Consider the following 14,666-nt stretch of genomic DNA (forward strand, 5'->3'; position numbering starts at 1 on the left):
TCCAAAATACAAGATGATATACATGAAAGAAGTCTAGAAGATTGTCCAAGTTGGTGATGAAGGATAAAAGTGACAAGTACAAAAGTTGGAAGGCCAAACTGTATAAAACTGAAAAAATTAGCAACCCAATTCTGATTGACAAAAGGCTCCATTGATGAAAACATTTTTATTCAGGGTAAAGAATACAAATTTAGATAAGTAAAGACTCAATGAGAATTTTGAAAGGTTTAATTAATTTTATTAATGATTTAATTGCAAGAAAAAAATGATTTTTGAAGTAAATTTAGACTTTAATCGGAAGAAATTAAAGTCAAGGGGTCAAATTATAATTTTAAAAAGTTAATTTGGTCAAATCAGGAGCTTAATTGTATATATATTAAAATTTGATGAGAAATTAGTAACTTAATTAAAAAAATTCAAAACCAAAAACCAAACAAAAAATACAAGGCATGAATCTTCGTTATATCAAAGGCAGGGTTTATACATATTCCCAATGTTGATGACATCTCATTACTGTGTAATCTCCTTCACATATCCATATATTTATATCTCATCTGTCTTTTATGTTTAGCATTAAAAATCTGAGAGCTGATCATTTTTTTTAAAGCATTAGCTTGATATTTTTTAAGTGAAAAAAAAATATTAGAAGAACATTTTGAAAAGTGAATTGAACCACATTACCAAAACGGAGCTTTAAAGGATGAAGGGAAGAAAAAACATATATGGACTTCTAAAACTCAAGCCCTTCAACAGATTTGTGGGCTTGGATCTGATTTGCTTCTTGAGCCCCCCCATGTACCATTTCAATTGGGATTTACCCAAACTATGGGCTCTCTTTTGATAAATATCTAATTACTGACATTAGTATTTTTCAGCTTTCATGTCTCTGTCGGGTAGCTTTGCTTTGTTCGAAAAGACAAAATGCGTGGATCTCATATTTGTATTGGAACTGCACCCATAAAGACTTGCATGTAAGGACTTCGACTCCAAATTGCAGCAACAAATCTATAAGAATGGGAAGTGATAAAGTGGTAGAAAAACTCCACACATGAAATGGATTTTCCTAATTAGTTCTGGGGCTATGTTGATCCTACAAAATAAATCCCTAACAAGAAATTTTCTGATGCTTAAGTTAATATTTGAGATTTTTCACATGTAACAAATACGTAAAGAATCAAGAAGATGAAAAGTAGTATTTTTATGAGCGGAGAAGAGTAGCTCTGAGTGTAGTGAAGAGGTGTTCTCTCTCTAGATAGATAGAAGTATTCCCAAGAAACTGAGCTCCAGCATCAAGAAGAAGAAGATGGCTATCTTCAGCACTGCTCCCTTCAATCTTAGCCTTTGTAAGTTGAAGTTAAGGCAGCATAAGGTTAAGGTCTCTGAGTTATCTCCAACTCCAATCAAGGCTTCTTGTGTTCCCTTGGCTACCACGGAAAATCTGAGTCCTCTTTTATCTGGGATCCAAATTATCTTATACTCTTCTACAATTCGAATGAAATGTTTTCATTGCTAGAAAAAAATTAGACCCATCTAGGGAAATTTCTATGAAACCAAGGATTATTGAGAAAAAAGTGAATATTTAAAGAATTGAGTTAATTGTCATTAAATGAATGCTATATATGTTCAGGCTTGGAGCAAAGCGCTGAAATCTGCCACTAAACGTTTCAAGAAAAAGAAGAAGAAAGATCCTACAACTATTTGAGAGATTTATAGCAATTGAATTATTGAATTTATTTCACAGCTAATCTGAATTCCTTGTGCAGTTGTTCTATAAACTAGAATAATCAATTGTATTTGTAGCACTTATTCTTTAAAAGCTCAAATAAATGGTTGACTCTCTTGTCAAAATGTAAACTAGCAGAGTTTCATTATGCTATGGATTACTGTTAAAAAAACTATGCTATTTATTATAATTCTAGAGGGAAAAAGAAGAGCACAAGTGATCATCATAGTTTATAGTTTATGCTAAATCAACTCCCGGGGCATTAGCTAAGATGGAATTTGTTATAAATCGAAATCCTCACAAAATAAAAATACTAAAATTATAGGAAAAACACCCAAGATACTTTTTTTTTTTTTTATCTAAGTTTTATTTTCCAAATAATTATTATAATTTTTTATATAAAAAAATACCTTATGTAAAGAAAAGCTAAGGAGCTCTTACATAGTTACATCAGGCTTGGCGTAAAAGTTGACAGGACCAGCAAAACTTGAATAAATCCTGGAATGTTACTGGAATTCTTAATTTCATCTTTGACTGATATAAAAAATATTATTTTAATATATCTTTAAATAAAAATATTTTTTAAAAACAACTTGTTACACTCTTGATTGAAAAAATCACTGATACCCATGACGTGGTTCAAGAAGTGTTTAGTTATAATTAATGGGATGCCCAAGACCCTAATGAACATTAAGCAAAACCATCACACGCACCAAGATTATATTCCACAAGCAATAATAATAAAAGATAACAATGAAGTACTAAAAAGCACTACGAGAAAGGCGCATTTATTATCATCTGTAATTAAAGAGAGAATTAGATGCTTAATTATCAAGTGCTTTGACTTTTAGATGTTGTAAAACACTTTAATAATTGATACATTGAAGAAAATCCTTCAAGATAGCATATCCTTGATCAAGTCTCCAAGAGCTGCAAAGGAAGACCCACCCTCCATCACAGCTTTCCTGCTAGCTTCACTCATTGCTTTGACCTTATTTCTCACTTCACCATCTTCCTCCATCGCGCTTTTCACAGACCTTGCTATCTTATCAGCCAGCACAAGATTGTCAGAACGCATCCTATAATCTAATGTCATCTCTACAGCTATCCCTAAATCCTCCACCATTTGAAACGCATTAATTTGCTGCTCAGCATGCATTGGCCATGTCACAATGGGGACTCCATGCCACAAGCTCTCCAAGATCGAGTTCCATCCACAATGTGATACAAACCCTTTTATGGCTTTATGAGCTAAGACTTGCATTTGTGGAGCCCATCCACAGACCATGCCAATATTTTTGGTCCTTTCCAGGAACCCATCTGGCAAGACCTCCTCGAAATTACTGTAATCGCTGGGTAATGCAAAATGCCCTTCAGGTGGTGGCTTACGGACGGACCATAAGAATCTGTGGCCACTTTGTTCCAGCCCAAGTGCAATCTCTTTCACCTGGGCTTCCCTAAAACGCCCTATACTTCCAAAGCACAAGAAAACCACTGATTTTTCTGGTTGATCGTCAAGCCATTCCATGATCTTACCATGTCGATCCGAATTTGACCCCATCAGACTGTGCCCATTGACATTGAGCAGCGGCCCCACTGTGTAAACTGGGGGTGTACCTCCACCCAAGAATGAGCTGACTGCATGGGATTCCAACTCTACATAGGAATTGACTACGATACCCTTAGCCTCTCTGAATCTTCTTCCAAGATTTTCAAAGCAGGTGTACCCACCATCCTTGTTCAGCAACGCTGATGGCAAAACCCTAGCAGGCACAGGATTGGCAAAACAGGAAACAATCAAGTCAGGATCAGTTTCTTTAAACTCAATCCCAACCTGTTCTTGCCTAGTAGGAAGATAGAGCAAGAGACCCAGAAAGGCAGCACTAGAAGCGAAGTAAACATAAGAAGAAATCCCAAGTTCATTAGCAACATCAATCATTGAAGCACAGAACAGGTCAACAACCAAACCAACAACCGGTACTGATGACTTGTTGGACATGACATGGTTGACCACAGCATCTTTTACAAGGGGTTTATGAGCCTCCATGAAACTGGTAACATAGTTTTCAGGGGACCTCAAAGGATCTAAATCAGGTGGGGTTACTGTAGGAAGAGTGATGTATTGTATTCGAGTATCGATGGTGGTGAGCACTGATTGATTGGAGGTATCTGTGTCAGGACCAAATGGTGCTCTGATGATGACAAGAACTGTTACTAGGAAACTGTCATCTTGATCAAGTAAGCGCTTGGCAAATTCGATAGCGGGAACAAGATGGCCAATCCCAGGTGAAGGGACAAGAACTAGCTGTGCCTTCTTCATTTTGAAGCTATGGCCGGTGGCTGGTGGTGGATCGGTTCTACTTTCTCTCTCTCTCTCTCTCTCTCTCTCTCCCCCTCTCTCACTATATATATATATATATATATATATATAATATTAATTAGTTCAACATATAAACAGAAAAAAGCAACTCCAACATCATCAAATTACAAAATACACATGGTGGACCCTACCCTTCTTATGGACCCTACTCTCCACGTCATTTGAATCACCACGTGTCCTCTTCTGCTGCCTGCATCATCACCCTCCATTACCTATCGCTAATTAATAAAATAGAAAACTAATAGAAATCTTTTTCCGTTTTATTTATTAAAGAAACTTGAAACTATGACGAAGGCTGATAATGTAATATCTGTTAACTATCTCGGTGGTAGAAAACATGGGGTTAGATTTCTAGTCCTCGAGCCAAGTCCTGCACTCTTTTTTATGCTCTAAGATCGCACCTCTTCTTGACCACTTTATGGCCACTTGATGACCTAATTAACACACATGCACAGCACTCATTTTTAACACAATCTCTTAGTATTTAATCTGCAATTTTTAATTCCGAACTAAATATAATCTTAAATCTTATCCTCTTAATATTTCTTCTCTTAATTTTTCACCTCATTCCAAACACAACCTTAGATAAATCATTATAAACTATTAAAGGGAAGCTATCCCAAGATCATAATATTCCACAGTCAATAATAAAAAAGAAAACGATTAAATACTACAAAGCACAACAATAGTCGATGCAATTATTGTCGAAATTGATACACATTGTTTGAGGAACTTAATGAAAATCCATGATGGGCATGCTAAAAAATATATATTAAATGGTTCATAGAGTGTAAATGGTAGAAAAATCTTCAAGATAGCATGATTTCAATCAAGTCTCCAAATGCAGCAAATGAAGATCCACCATCCACCACAGTTTTCCTGCTAGCTTCACTCACTGCTTTAACCTTGTTTCTCACGGTGCTCCCTTCCTCCATCAATGATTTTACAGACTTGGCTATCTTATCAGCCACAATAAGTTCATTAGAATCCATCCTATAATCTAATGTCATTTCTATGGCTAATCCTAAATCATTCACCATTTGAAATGCATTAAGTTGTTGCTCGGCATACATTGGCCATGTCACAGCAGGTACACCATACCATAAGCTTTCCAAAATCGAGTTCCATCCACAGTGTGATACAAATCCTCCCACAGATCTGTGGGCGAGGACTTGTATTTGGGGAGCCCATCCACATACCATGCCAATATTTTTTGTTCTTTCTAAGAACCCGTCTGGCAAGACCTCTTCAAAGCTCATGTAATCACTAGGCATTGCAAATTGTCCTTCCGGTGGTGGCTTACGAATGGAACATAAGAATCTATGTCCACTTTGTTCCAGCCCAAGTGCAATTTCTTTCACTTGAGCGTCACTAAAACGCCCTATACTTCCAAAGCACAAGAACACAACTGATTTTTCTGGTTGATCATCAAGCCATTTCATGATCTTACCATATGTTGATCATCCAGATTTGATTCCATCAAACTCTGGCCATTGACATTTAGTAGTGGCCCCACTGTATATACTGGGGGTGTATCTCCACCCAAAAAGGAGCTGACTGCATGGGATTCAAGCTCAGTAAATGTATTGACGATAAAACCTTTAGTATCTTTAAATCTTCTCGCATGGTTTTCAAAGCAGATGTACCCACCAGCCTTGTTCAACAACACTGATGGCATAACCCTAGCAGGCACATGGTTGAAAAAACAGGGAACAATCAAGTCAGGGTCAGTTTCCTTGAACTCAATCCCAACCTGATCCTTCCTTGTTGGAAGATGAAGCATGAGACCAAGAAAGCCTGCACTAGAAGAGATGTAAACATAAGAAGGAATCCCAAGTTCCTTAGCAACATCAATCATTGAAGAACAAAACAAGTCAACAACCAAACCAACAACCGGTACTGATGACTTTTTGGACATAACATGGTTAAGGATAGCATCTTTTACATGAGGCTTATGTCTCTCGAGGAAAGTAGAAAAATAGTTTTCAGGGGACCTAAAAGGGTCTTGATCATCAGGTGGGCTTACTTGAGGAAGAGTGATGTAGGATATTCGAGTATCGATGGTAGTGAGTGATTGATTGAAGGTGTCTACGTCAAGAGCAAACGGAGCTTTGATGACAAGAACTGTGATTAAGAAACTTTCATCTTGATCGAGCAAGCGTTTGGCAAACTCGATGGTGGATACAAGGTGGCCAATTCCAGGAGAAGGGACTAGAACTAGCTGTGCTTTCTTCATTTTGGAGTTATGGCTTATGGCTGTATGGTGGTTAAGTTGCTATTTCTTGTTCTCAAGACATGCTCTTATAACGTGTTGTCTCAAGACTCGTGTATTTTTTTTCTTTCAAAAAAGATATTTTCGAATTTGTTTATATATACGGTAATTGAGATTAATTTATTTTTAAACAATGTTAAAGATATTATGCATCATTCATATTAACCTTATGTATTAAAAAAATTAATAATTTTTTATACGAGCTATATATCCAAGATTTGAACTTAAAAAATGAAGAATTGAAGTATATACTTTACCTTCTAATTATCATATTGGATTAAATTTTTATTCTTACTTCTAATATAAATTGGTTCGAAGATAATTTTGCTGTTGAAATATAGGAAAGATGCTAATTCCTTGTTATTGATATATATTCTTGTATAATACGTCCTCGAGATTGTCTTTGTAAGCCAAGTGTCAACCAAAAAGTGCCATATTTCTTTGTCACTCCACGGCATAGCCGAATTGATCATAAGATGGTAGGGATCAAGTGTTCAACAAAAAGGTCTCATTTTTCTTTGTTGCTACACGGCCGGCATTGCCGAATTTATGAGAAGAAGGTAGGGATCAAGTGCAAAATCATTTGTTGAAAATGACTGAAAACTTTTAACCCTTTCGAAAGTGGTTACCAAATGATGATCAGAAGCAAGAGATCAAGTGCATGGAGCTCCCTTTGAGCATGATTATTGATGGTGCTCATTTGTCCTTATGGTCCTGAACTCACAAAGAGCTGTTGTTTTTGGTTGGAACTTAATTGATGTCCAAGAAATACTTGATGTCTCCCTTGGTTAGTATTGTTTTTTGAAAATTATTAGCTTACTATCTCTAATTGATCAAAGTTAATTTATAGATCCAAATAGTAAAACAAACTATTAAATAACATGAAATTGATGAAAGAATTATGTTAGTAACGAATTTAGAAACATATTAACATAAGTATTAAACAATTTTACATGGACTAATTAATTATGTTTTTTAGATGATAAGAACTAAGTTATAATTAACTTTTTATTTATGCCCATACTTTAGATAATTTTAATTTCAAGCCATTGTTAACTCGACCCAAAACTCGGGTCATGAATCAAGTGCATTGATTTGAATTTGAATTTTTTTTTTTAAAAAAAAATACTAAAACAACATCATTTCAATAAAAACTAGCTTCAATGAGAAACCTAACATGGATAAAATTTAAGCTAAATAGATCACAAATGTGACCTGTATCAATTTCCAACTTTCACAAGAAATTGTGTTTCAATTTTACTTGATATTTGAAAAATATTTTTTCACTTATAAGTCTGGCCAGATATTTGTTTAAATTTTAATCTGGATTAGCCTAACCCACCTGTTCAGTATTACAAACTCATAGACCTAGATAATTTAAGCCCACTCGATGATAAAATAGACTGGTTAATTATAAAACACATATGAACTAAAGGTTATTTTCAATATTACTCTTTCTCGTAGTCTTGCCTTAAATTTATTTAACATTAAACCATATATTTTAAACATTAAAAAACTATTTGTTAATGATATATAATAACAAAAATTTACAAGTGCAAAACTACTTATCATTTGAGTAATATCAAAATATTGGTATATTAGTTAATAATTTATTTTTTATTTATTGATTTTTTAAGTTTAAAGTAAGTAGCATTTGACGAAATTTATTACAATTTTTTCTGTTGATATGAGAGATGGAAATGAGAGGTACTCTCTTAAGATTCCTTGGAGAAAGAATTTAATTTTTTCTTAAAATGCATATTGGTTCAAGAATACTCCCTAAATTCGAATAAAAACAAATTATTAACATAAACTAAAAAGTCTTTGGTATTTTAGTGTAGAAATGAATAGTGAAATATCAAGGTCCTTTTCATTTTAGTCCTTAAAATTTTGAATTTTTTTTTAATTTCAAACTTATTTTTTTCCTTAATTTTACCCTTCAACATTGAGTTATTAGATATTAAACTTCATAATTTATTTCAATATATTTTTTATGGATTTATTTCGGTCTCATGAACTGGGTCGTGAGTTTTGCAGGTTAGCCTTGTTGACTCGATCTATTTTTCTAATTAATTCTTTTCTCAACTTTATCTTTCAACATTGGATTGATTGAGAATTAAGTTTTAATTTTTTTTTTATTTTCCTTCCATGAAGTTATCAACGTCTCACGACTCGTATTATGAGTTTCTCGGGTTAGTCAAGTTGACTTAGATTTTTTTTTCTAATTATATATATATATATATATATATTATCTTTTAATATCGAGTTGATTGATAACTATTTTTTTTTTACTTGCTTTCAATGGAGTTATCCCGGTCTCTTGACTTGGGTTGACTCAAGTCATTTTTTTATTTTTTTTTATTTTATCCTTTAACATTGAGTTGATTGATAATTAGACTTCATAACTTATTTTGGTTTGTCTTTTATGAGGTTATATAGTTCTCATAACTTGAGTTGTGGGGTTGGTCGGTTTGCTCAGGTTAAATCAAGTATTTTTTTTGTGTCTTTTTTTAATTAATCTCTTTTAAGTTTTTCCTTCAATATTGAGTTGAATAAGAATTAAGCTTTATAATTTCTTTTGATTTGTTTTCTATAGGGTTATCCTAATTTTATGATTTAGGTTTGACAGATTAACCCGAGTTGACTCGACTAATTTTTTAATTGAATTTTATTTTTAATTTTATTCTTCAATATTGAATTGATTGAGTATTGAGTTTAATAATTGTTTTTATTTATTTTCTATAAGATTATTAAGGTCTCATGACTTGAATAATAGATTTGATAGGTTAACTAAAGTTGATTCAAATTAATCTAATATTTTATCATTTCAATATTTTTTTAAAAAATATCATCTTGATTTTTTTTTTTTGTGTCAAACTACATGAGTTATCTTTGAACTTCTCAAATCGACTAGGTCATATCAAGTTAATCCCTATATAATTTGTTTTGTGCTAAAATACACATTAACAACCCTTGAATATATTTTTCATGTCCAAAAAAATTTAATCCAACTCGTAGCGTAGCATGAACAATGATCTAACAAATTATCATTCAAGATTTTAAAAGGTTTGAATTTGATTTTAACAATTTTAGAGGACTGAAGTGAACAAATCTATAAAATTTAAGCCGTACACTTAACTAAAAAATTAAGTTATTTGGTCCCGTGGTTCAATTAGAGTTTCGAAAAAAAAAAGATTTTTTTTCAATTTTTTTTCAATGCTTTTAGAATGTTTTGAAAATAAAAAAAATATATTTTTAATATATTTACAAATAAAAATTACTGTAAAAACGAACTTCTAAAACTGTGAGAAACACTCCTCGACCAGGAGTAAAGAGCTTCAACTACCAACCAGAAAAACTAACAATCCATGTGCCATGGCCTCCACTTCTTCATCATCACGTCCAGCGCCGCTCTCAGACCTTTCCCATGCCCCATCCAATAAAACCCAAAAGCTCCTCTATTTACAATCTCACTACCACCAAGCCCATCTCTTAAAACCCCATCAATTCGCTCTCGCTTAAGCAAACTTTGTCAAGAAGGCTAGGCCCATCTTGCACGCCAACGGTTTGACTCAATCCCCCGCCCAACAAGTGTCATTTGTAACACCATTGTAATTGGCTTCATGTGCAATAACTTGCCTCTTGAAGCCATTTTGTTCTATTTCAAGATAAAAAGTTCCAGTCAAGGAACCAAATTTGATTCATATACTTACTCTTCTACGCTCAAAGCTTGCGTTGAAACGCGCAGTTTAAAGATTGGTAAAGCCATTCATTGTCATCTTATTCGGTGTTTATCTTATCCGAGTAGAATGTGTATAATTCCCTTTTGAATATGTGTTCTAGTTGCTTAAGTAATGTGGTTTGTTTGAGTTATTTTGATTACTCTAAGTATGATTTAGTGCGTAAAGCTTTCGATAAGATGAGAAAGAGAGATGTTGTTGCCAGGAATACTATGATTTCTTGGTAAGTGAAGACCGAAAGATATGTAGCCGCAGTTAGGCTATTTAGGATGATGATGAAAATGGGGATTAAGCCGAGTCCGGTTAGTTTTGTCAATGTTTTTCCTGCGTTGAGTGTCAGGGATCTTAAGAATGCCAATGTTCTTTATAGGATGCTTGTTAAAATGGGTAGTGAATATGTGAATGACTTGTATGTAGTGAGTTCGATGATATTCATGTCCGCGGAACTTGGATGTGTTGATTTTGCTAGGAAGGTTTCTGACCATTGTTTGGAGAAGAATACGGAAATTTGGAACACTATAATTGGTGGATGTGTATAGAATAATTTTTTGGTTGAAGGTATTGATCTTTTTCTTCAAGCCGTGGAAACAGAACAGATGGTTCTTGATGGAGCGACCTTTCTATCGTCTTTAACGGCTGTTTCGCAATTGCAGTGTTTGGACTTGGCTCAAGAACTGCACGCCTTTGTAATTAAGAATCTAGCAGTATTACCAGTGATGATGCTGAATGCAGTAATTGTAACATATTCAGGTCAGTCTTTAAAAAAGGCAATCTTTACCTAATTATTCAGGTCAGTCTCTTATCTACATGGTCTATGGTAACATATTCAGATTCTTTCTGGAAGAATTTTGTTGCAGCTTGGATTGGTCTGGTATTATTCATGGTTCTCTTCATATCATGCAACATACTAGAATTTGATGACCTTCTAGCTAGAATTAGTTTGATTACAGTAGTCTAGTATGAGAACAGAAAGAAAAGGCCCTAGGCGATATTAGACGATGTTGCCATCTGAACAAAAGTTAAGGCTATTCACAAGAAAAGCACCTATCTTGAATTTTCAGCAAGAGCTATGCAAGCCACACATTTATTTAGTCCCCACTCAAATAAAGACCACAAACTAATTATCTTCTAATACCATCCTGGCCAGCACACTACCTCATCAGTTATCTTCAACATTACTGAAAAAAAAAAAAAAAACTGAAGCAAAACACACAACGAAATTTATAATACATGAAGAAATCAGAGCTTGTTTTTGTCCCTTCACCAGGTGTTGGTCACCTTGTACCGGCAGTTGAGATTGCAAAACTCATGGTTAAACGTGATGACAGACTCTCCATAACTGTTCTTGTCATGAAACGCCCACCATTAGACACCAAGATAAACAAGTACATTGAATCAGTCTCTGCTTCAATATCTGATCATATCCAATTCGTTGACCTCCCTAATGATGAGAAAACGAGTTCTGGCATCAACTTCCTTAGTTCATTCATCGAGAGCCAGAAACCCCACGTTAAAAATGCTGTCTTCAAGCTTGTTCAGTCTGAATCAAGCTCCGAGTCACCTCAACTTGCTGGATTTGTTGTTGGCATGTTCTGTACAACAATGATAGACGTGGCAAACGAATTTGGTGTTCCTTCATATGTTTTCTTTGCTTCAAGTGCCGCTGCTCTCAGTCTTATGCTTTATATGCAGGCTCTAAATGATGAGAAGAATGTGGACACCACCGAGTTTAAGGACTCAGATGCTGAGTTCATGTTACCAGGCATCGTTAACCCGGTTCCTGCAAAGGTTTTGCCTTCTGTAGTGTTTAATAAAGACTGGCATCCTATTTACTTCGGAAATGCAAGAAGGTTTAAAGAAGCAGAAGGTATTATGGTAAATACATATGTGGAGCTTGAATCCCCAGTAATCAACGCCTTCTCCGATGGTAAAACCCCTCCTTTGTATCCTATTGGTCCTATTTTAAATCTTAAAGGCGATGGTCATGATGTGGGTTCAGCCGAGACCAATAAAAATAAGGACATCATGGAATGGCTTGATGATCAACCTCCATCATCAGTGGTTTTCCTGTGCTTTGGGAGCATGGGAAGCTTTAGTGAGGAACAATTAAAAGAGATTGCAAGTGCATTGGAGCAAAGCGGGTATAGGTTCTTGTGGTCCGTGCGCCAACCTCCACCAAAGGGTAAGATGGGATTCCCAACTGATTATGCAAATCCAGAGGAAGCTGTGCCCACAGGATTCCTAGATCGTACGGCTGGGATTGGGAAGGTTATTGGTTGGGCTCCTCAAGTGGCCATTTTAGCTCATCCAGCTATCGGAGGGTTTGTATCACATTGTGGTTGGAATTCTATACTAGAGAGCTTATGGTTTGGTGTTCCAATTGCTGCATGGCCATTGTTTTCAGAGCAACAACTAAATGCCTTCGAGATGATGATTGAACTGGGATTAGCAGCAGAGATTAAAATGGATTATAGGAAGGATTTTAGAGCTGAAAACGAAGTGATTGTGAGTGCTGATATTATAGAGAAAGGAATAATGTCTGTTATGGAGCAGGATAGCGAAGTCAGGAAGAAGGTGAAAGCCATAAGTGAAATGGGCAAGAAGGCGTTGCTGGATGGTGGATCTTCGCACTCAATCCTCGGTCGTTTAATTGAAGATATGATGAACAATTTGAAATGAAGCAACAAAAACAGTTTGTAAGTTGGTTTATTTTTGAGACATATCTAATATATTTGAATAGCTCATCTGATTTCCAAATCAAAACTTACTCCATGGAAACAAATTTTCTTAATTTCTTTTTCTTTTTAAGCATTTACGTTTCAATGTTCAATTCTAATTTCCAGCGCCAACATATTTGCCAAAAAGCATCATGTTTCATCAAGTATGAGTGGTCTTTAAACTAGTTAAAAAGTTAGTACCTTGGGGTCATCAGCTAAGCTAGCTAAGACAATCTCAACATGTCCTCGCTATTTTTGGACCAGAGCTTATCTCCTTCCTCTGTCCATGCTTGAATGCCACCACCGAATCACACTGCCATGAAAGTCAATCCATCATTCTCTAATTTGATGAACTGAATGGTCAAACATATAAATAGGCATCCAACTCTACACACCACAAACTCATTATTTTTTCCACACATCACGAACTCCTTCAAACCAAACATTAATAAAAGAAAGAATCCAGTCTCTTGTAGCCAAGTTTTTAGTGAATGCAGAAAACAGAGCTGGTGTTTGTTCCTTCCTCAGGGATTGGCCACGTTGCTCCAATGGTGGAGTTAGCAAAACTCCTTGTTCACCATAATGACAGAATTTTCAACACTGTCATCATCATCAGGATAGCTTTGGACTTCAAAATCAGCAAATACATTGAGTCACTCACTGCCACTACCATATTCACTCGTATTCAATTCGTTGACCTGCCCATTGATAAAACAAACGCATCAAATGATCATCTCTCCAAATTTATCACTTCTTCGATCGATTGAAAGCCAAAAGCCCCACCTCAAAGAATTTGTTTCAAACCTCATAACTCCGTCCGAGTAAAACTATATGCAGAGTGTGAAGGTGAACATGTACTTGAGTAAAATTATAAATGAGATATTTTAAAATATTTAAGATATATATTTTATATTTTTTTATAAGTGGGGTTTTAAATAATCTTTATTTTATATTTGAGATTTTTTGTTAAATGAAATAAATTTTTTATTTTATAAAATATAATTCATAAATATACCTTATTTTTTTATGGATTTTTTTTATTAAATGAAGATCTTGAATTATTATCCAAATTGCTAATATTTCCTGTCCGGCTCGATTATAAGCTCCTCGGCTTTGTTCTGGACATGTTTTGTACAGGAATGACCTTGTTACATTGGATTCTCACAGTCAAACATGGACTTTAGGTCCTTTTCTTCCGAACCGCAAGTTTAGTATTATTTTTTAGAATAAACATATAAAATTGTTTTTTCTTGGTAAAATAACATATTTTAAAAAAAACTTTAATGAAATAGTTCGATAGTTTGATATATACCGTGATTAAAAAACAAGATAGCTTTATATCTAAAAAATTCATTAAATAGACTGTCACAAATTATAATTATGTTTTCAAGAATCTTTTCAAGAATCTATAACTTTTAAATGTTATGTTTTTCAATTATGACATGTATAAACTATTCTATTTCATTAAAGTCTTTTCAACCTTAATTATTTTTGCCACTAATTTTGTTTATATGGTGTTAATAGGGACAAATACCCAACTTTATATTCATTCCAAAAGAAGTGGGAGCTCATGGTTTGCCAGATTCTGTGAAAACTGGCCGGCTAATTTGACCAAAAGTTGTAATATTTTTCAAGAGAGTCCCATGACTTTTCTTTCTTTAAAAGCTACTGAAAAAAGTGCCCTTTGCTGGACTAAATAATTATAGAAGAACTTTCTTGGTCAGCATTATATGGAATTTTTACAAGCCTTTGTTGACAAAGGTGGATTGGCATGCACCGTACGTCTTATAACGTTCCAGTCCAAGTCGTAGTTCTATTGGTGGCTAGCTGCAGA

The 14,666-nt window shown here is 34.5% G+C and overlaps 2 protein-coding genes and 1 pseudogene across 3 annotated transcripts; 1 reads left to right on the forward strand and 2 right to left on the reverse strand.

Moving 5' to 3' along the window:
- Positions 1–2,485: 2,485 nt before the first annotated feature.
- On the reverse strand, positions 2,486–4,112 carry LOC7453714 (anthocyanidin 3-O-glucosyltransferase 2). Its single transcript, XM_002323132.4, has one exon. It carries the CDS (start codon positions 4,041–4,043, stop codon positions 2,619–2,621), a length of 1,425 nt encoding a protein of 474 aa, XP_002323168.1. The 5' UTR covers positions 4,044–4,112; the 3' UTR covers positions 2,486–2,618.
- Positions 4,113–4,912: 800 nt separating this feature from the next.
- On the reverse strand, positions 4,913–6,363 carry LOC18106052 (anthocyanidin 3-O-glucosyltransferase 2-like; annotated as a pseudogene).
- A 4,333-nt stretch (positions 6,364–10,696) lies between these two features.
- On the forward strand, positions 10,697–14,561 carry LOC112324556 (anthocyanidin 3-O-glucosyltransferase 2). 2 transcript variants are annotated; one of them, XM_024588061.2, is made up of 3 exons: positions 10,697–10,865; positions 11,383–12,811; positions 14,357–14,561. In XM_024588061.2, exons 1-2 carry the CDS (start codon positions 10,712–10,714, stop codon positions 12,792–12,794), a joined length of 1,566 nt encoding a protein of 521 aa, XP_024443829.2. In that variant the 5' UTR covers positions 10,697–10,711; the 3' UTR covers positions 12,795–12,811; positions 14,357–14,561. The 2 variants fall into 2 exon arrangements, with proteins under 2 accessions (XP_024443829.2, XP_052303873.1); XM_052447913.1 differs by lacking the exons at positions 10,697–10,865; positions 14,357–14,561 and having other exon boundaries at positions 11,108–12,906.
- The last annotated feature ends 105 nt before the right edge of the window (positions 14,562–14,666 follow it).

Source organism: Populus trichocarpa, chromosome 16 (genome assembly GCF_000002775.5).
Source record: "Populus trichocarpa isolate Nisqually-1 chromosome 16, P.trichocarpa_v4.1, whole genome shotgun sequence".
In the NCBI taxonomy this organism is placed as follows: Eukaryota; Viridiplantae; Streptophyta; class Magnoliopsida; order Malpighiales; family Salicaceae; genus Populus; species Populus trichocarpa.

What these genes read in the sequence shown, in the direction of transcription:
- LOC7453714 (XM_002323132.4), bottom strand. Translation starts at nt 4,043, where the DNA reads ATGAAGAAGGCACAGCTAGTTCTTGTCCCTTCACCTGGGATTGGCCAT.
- LOC112324556 (XM_024588061.2), top strand. Translation starts at nt 10,712, where the DNA reads ATGGTTCTTGATGGAGCGACCTTTCTATCGTCTTTAACGGCTGTTTCG. An exon ending in AGTAATTGTAACATATTCAG is followed by an intron (nt 10,866 to 11,382) that starts GTCAGTCTTTAA and finishes TCCCTTCACCAG; the next exon opens with GTGTTGGTCACCTTGTACCG.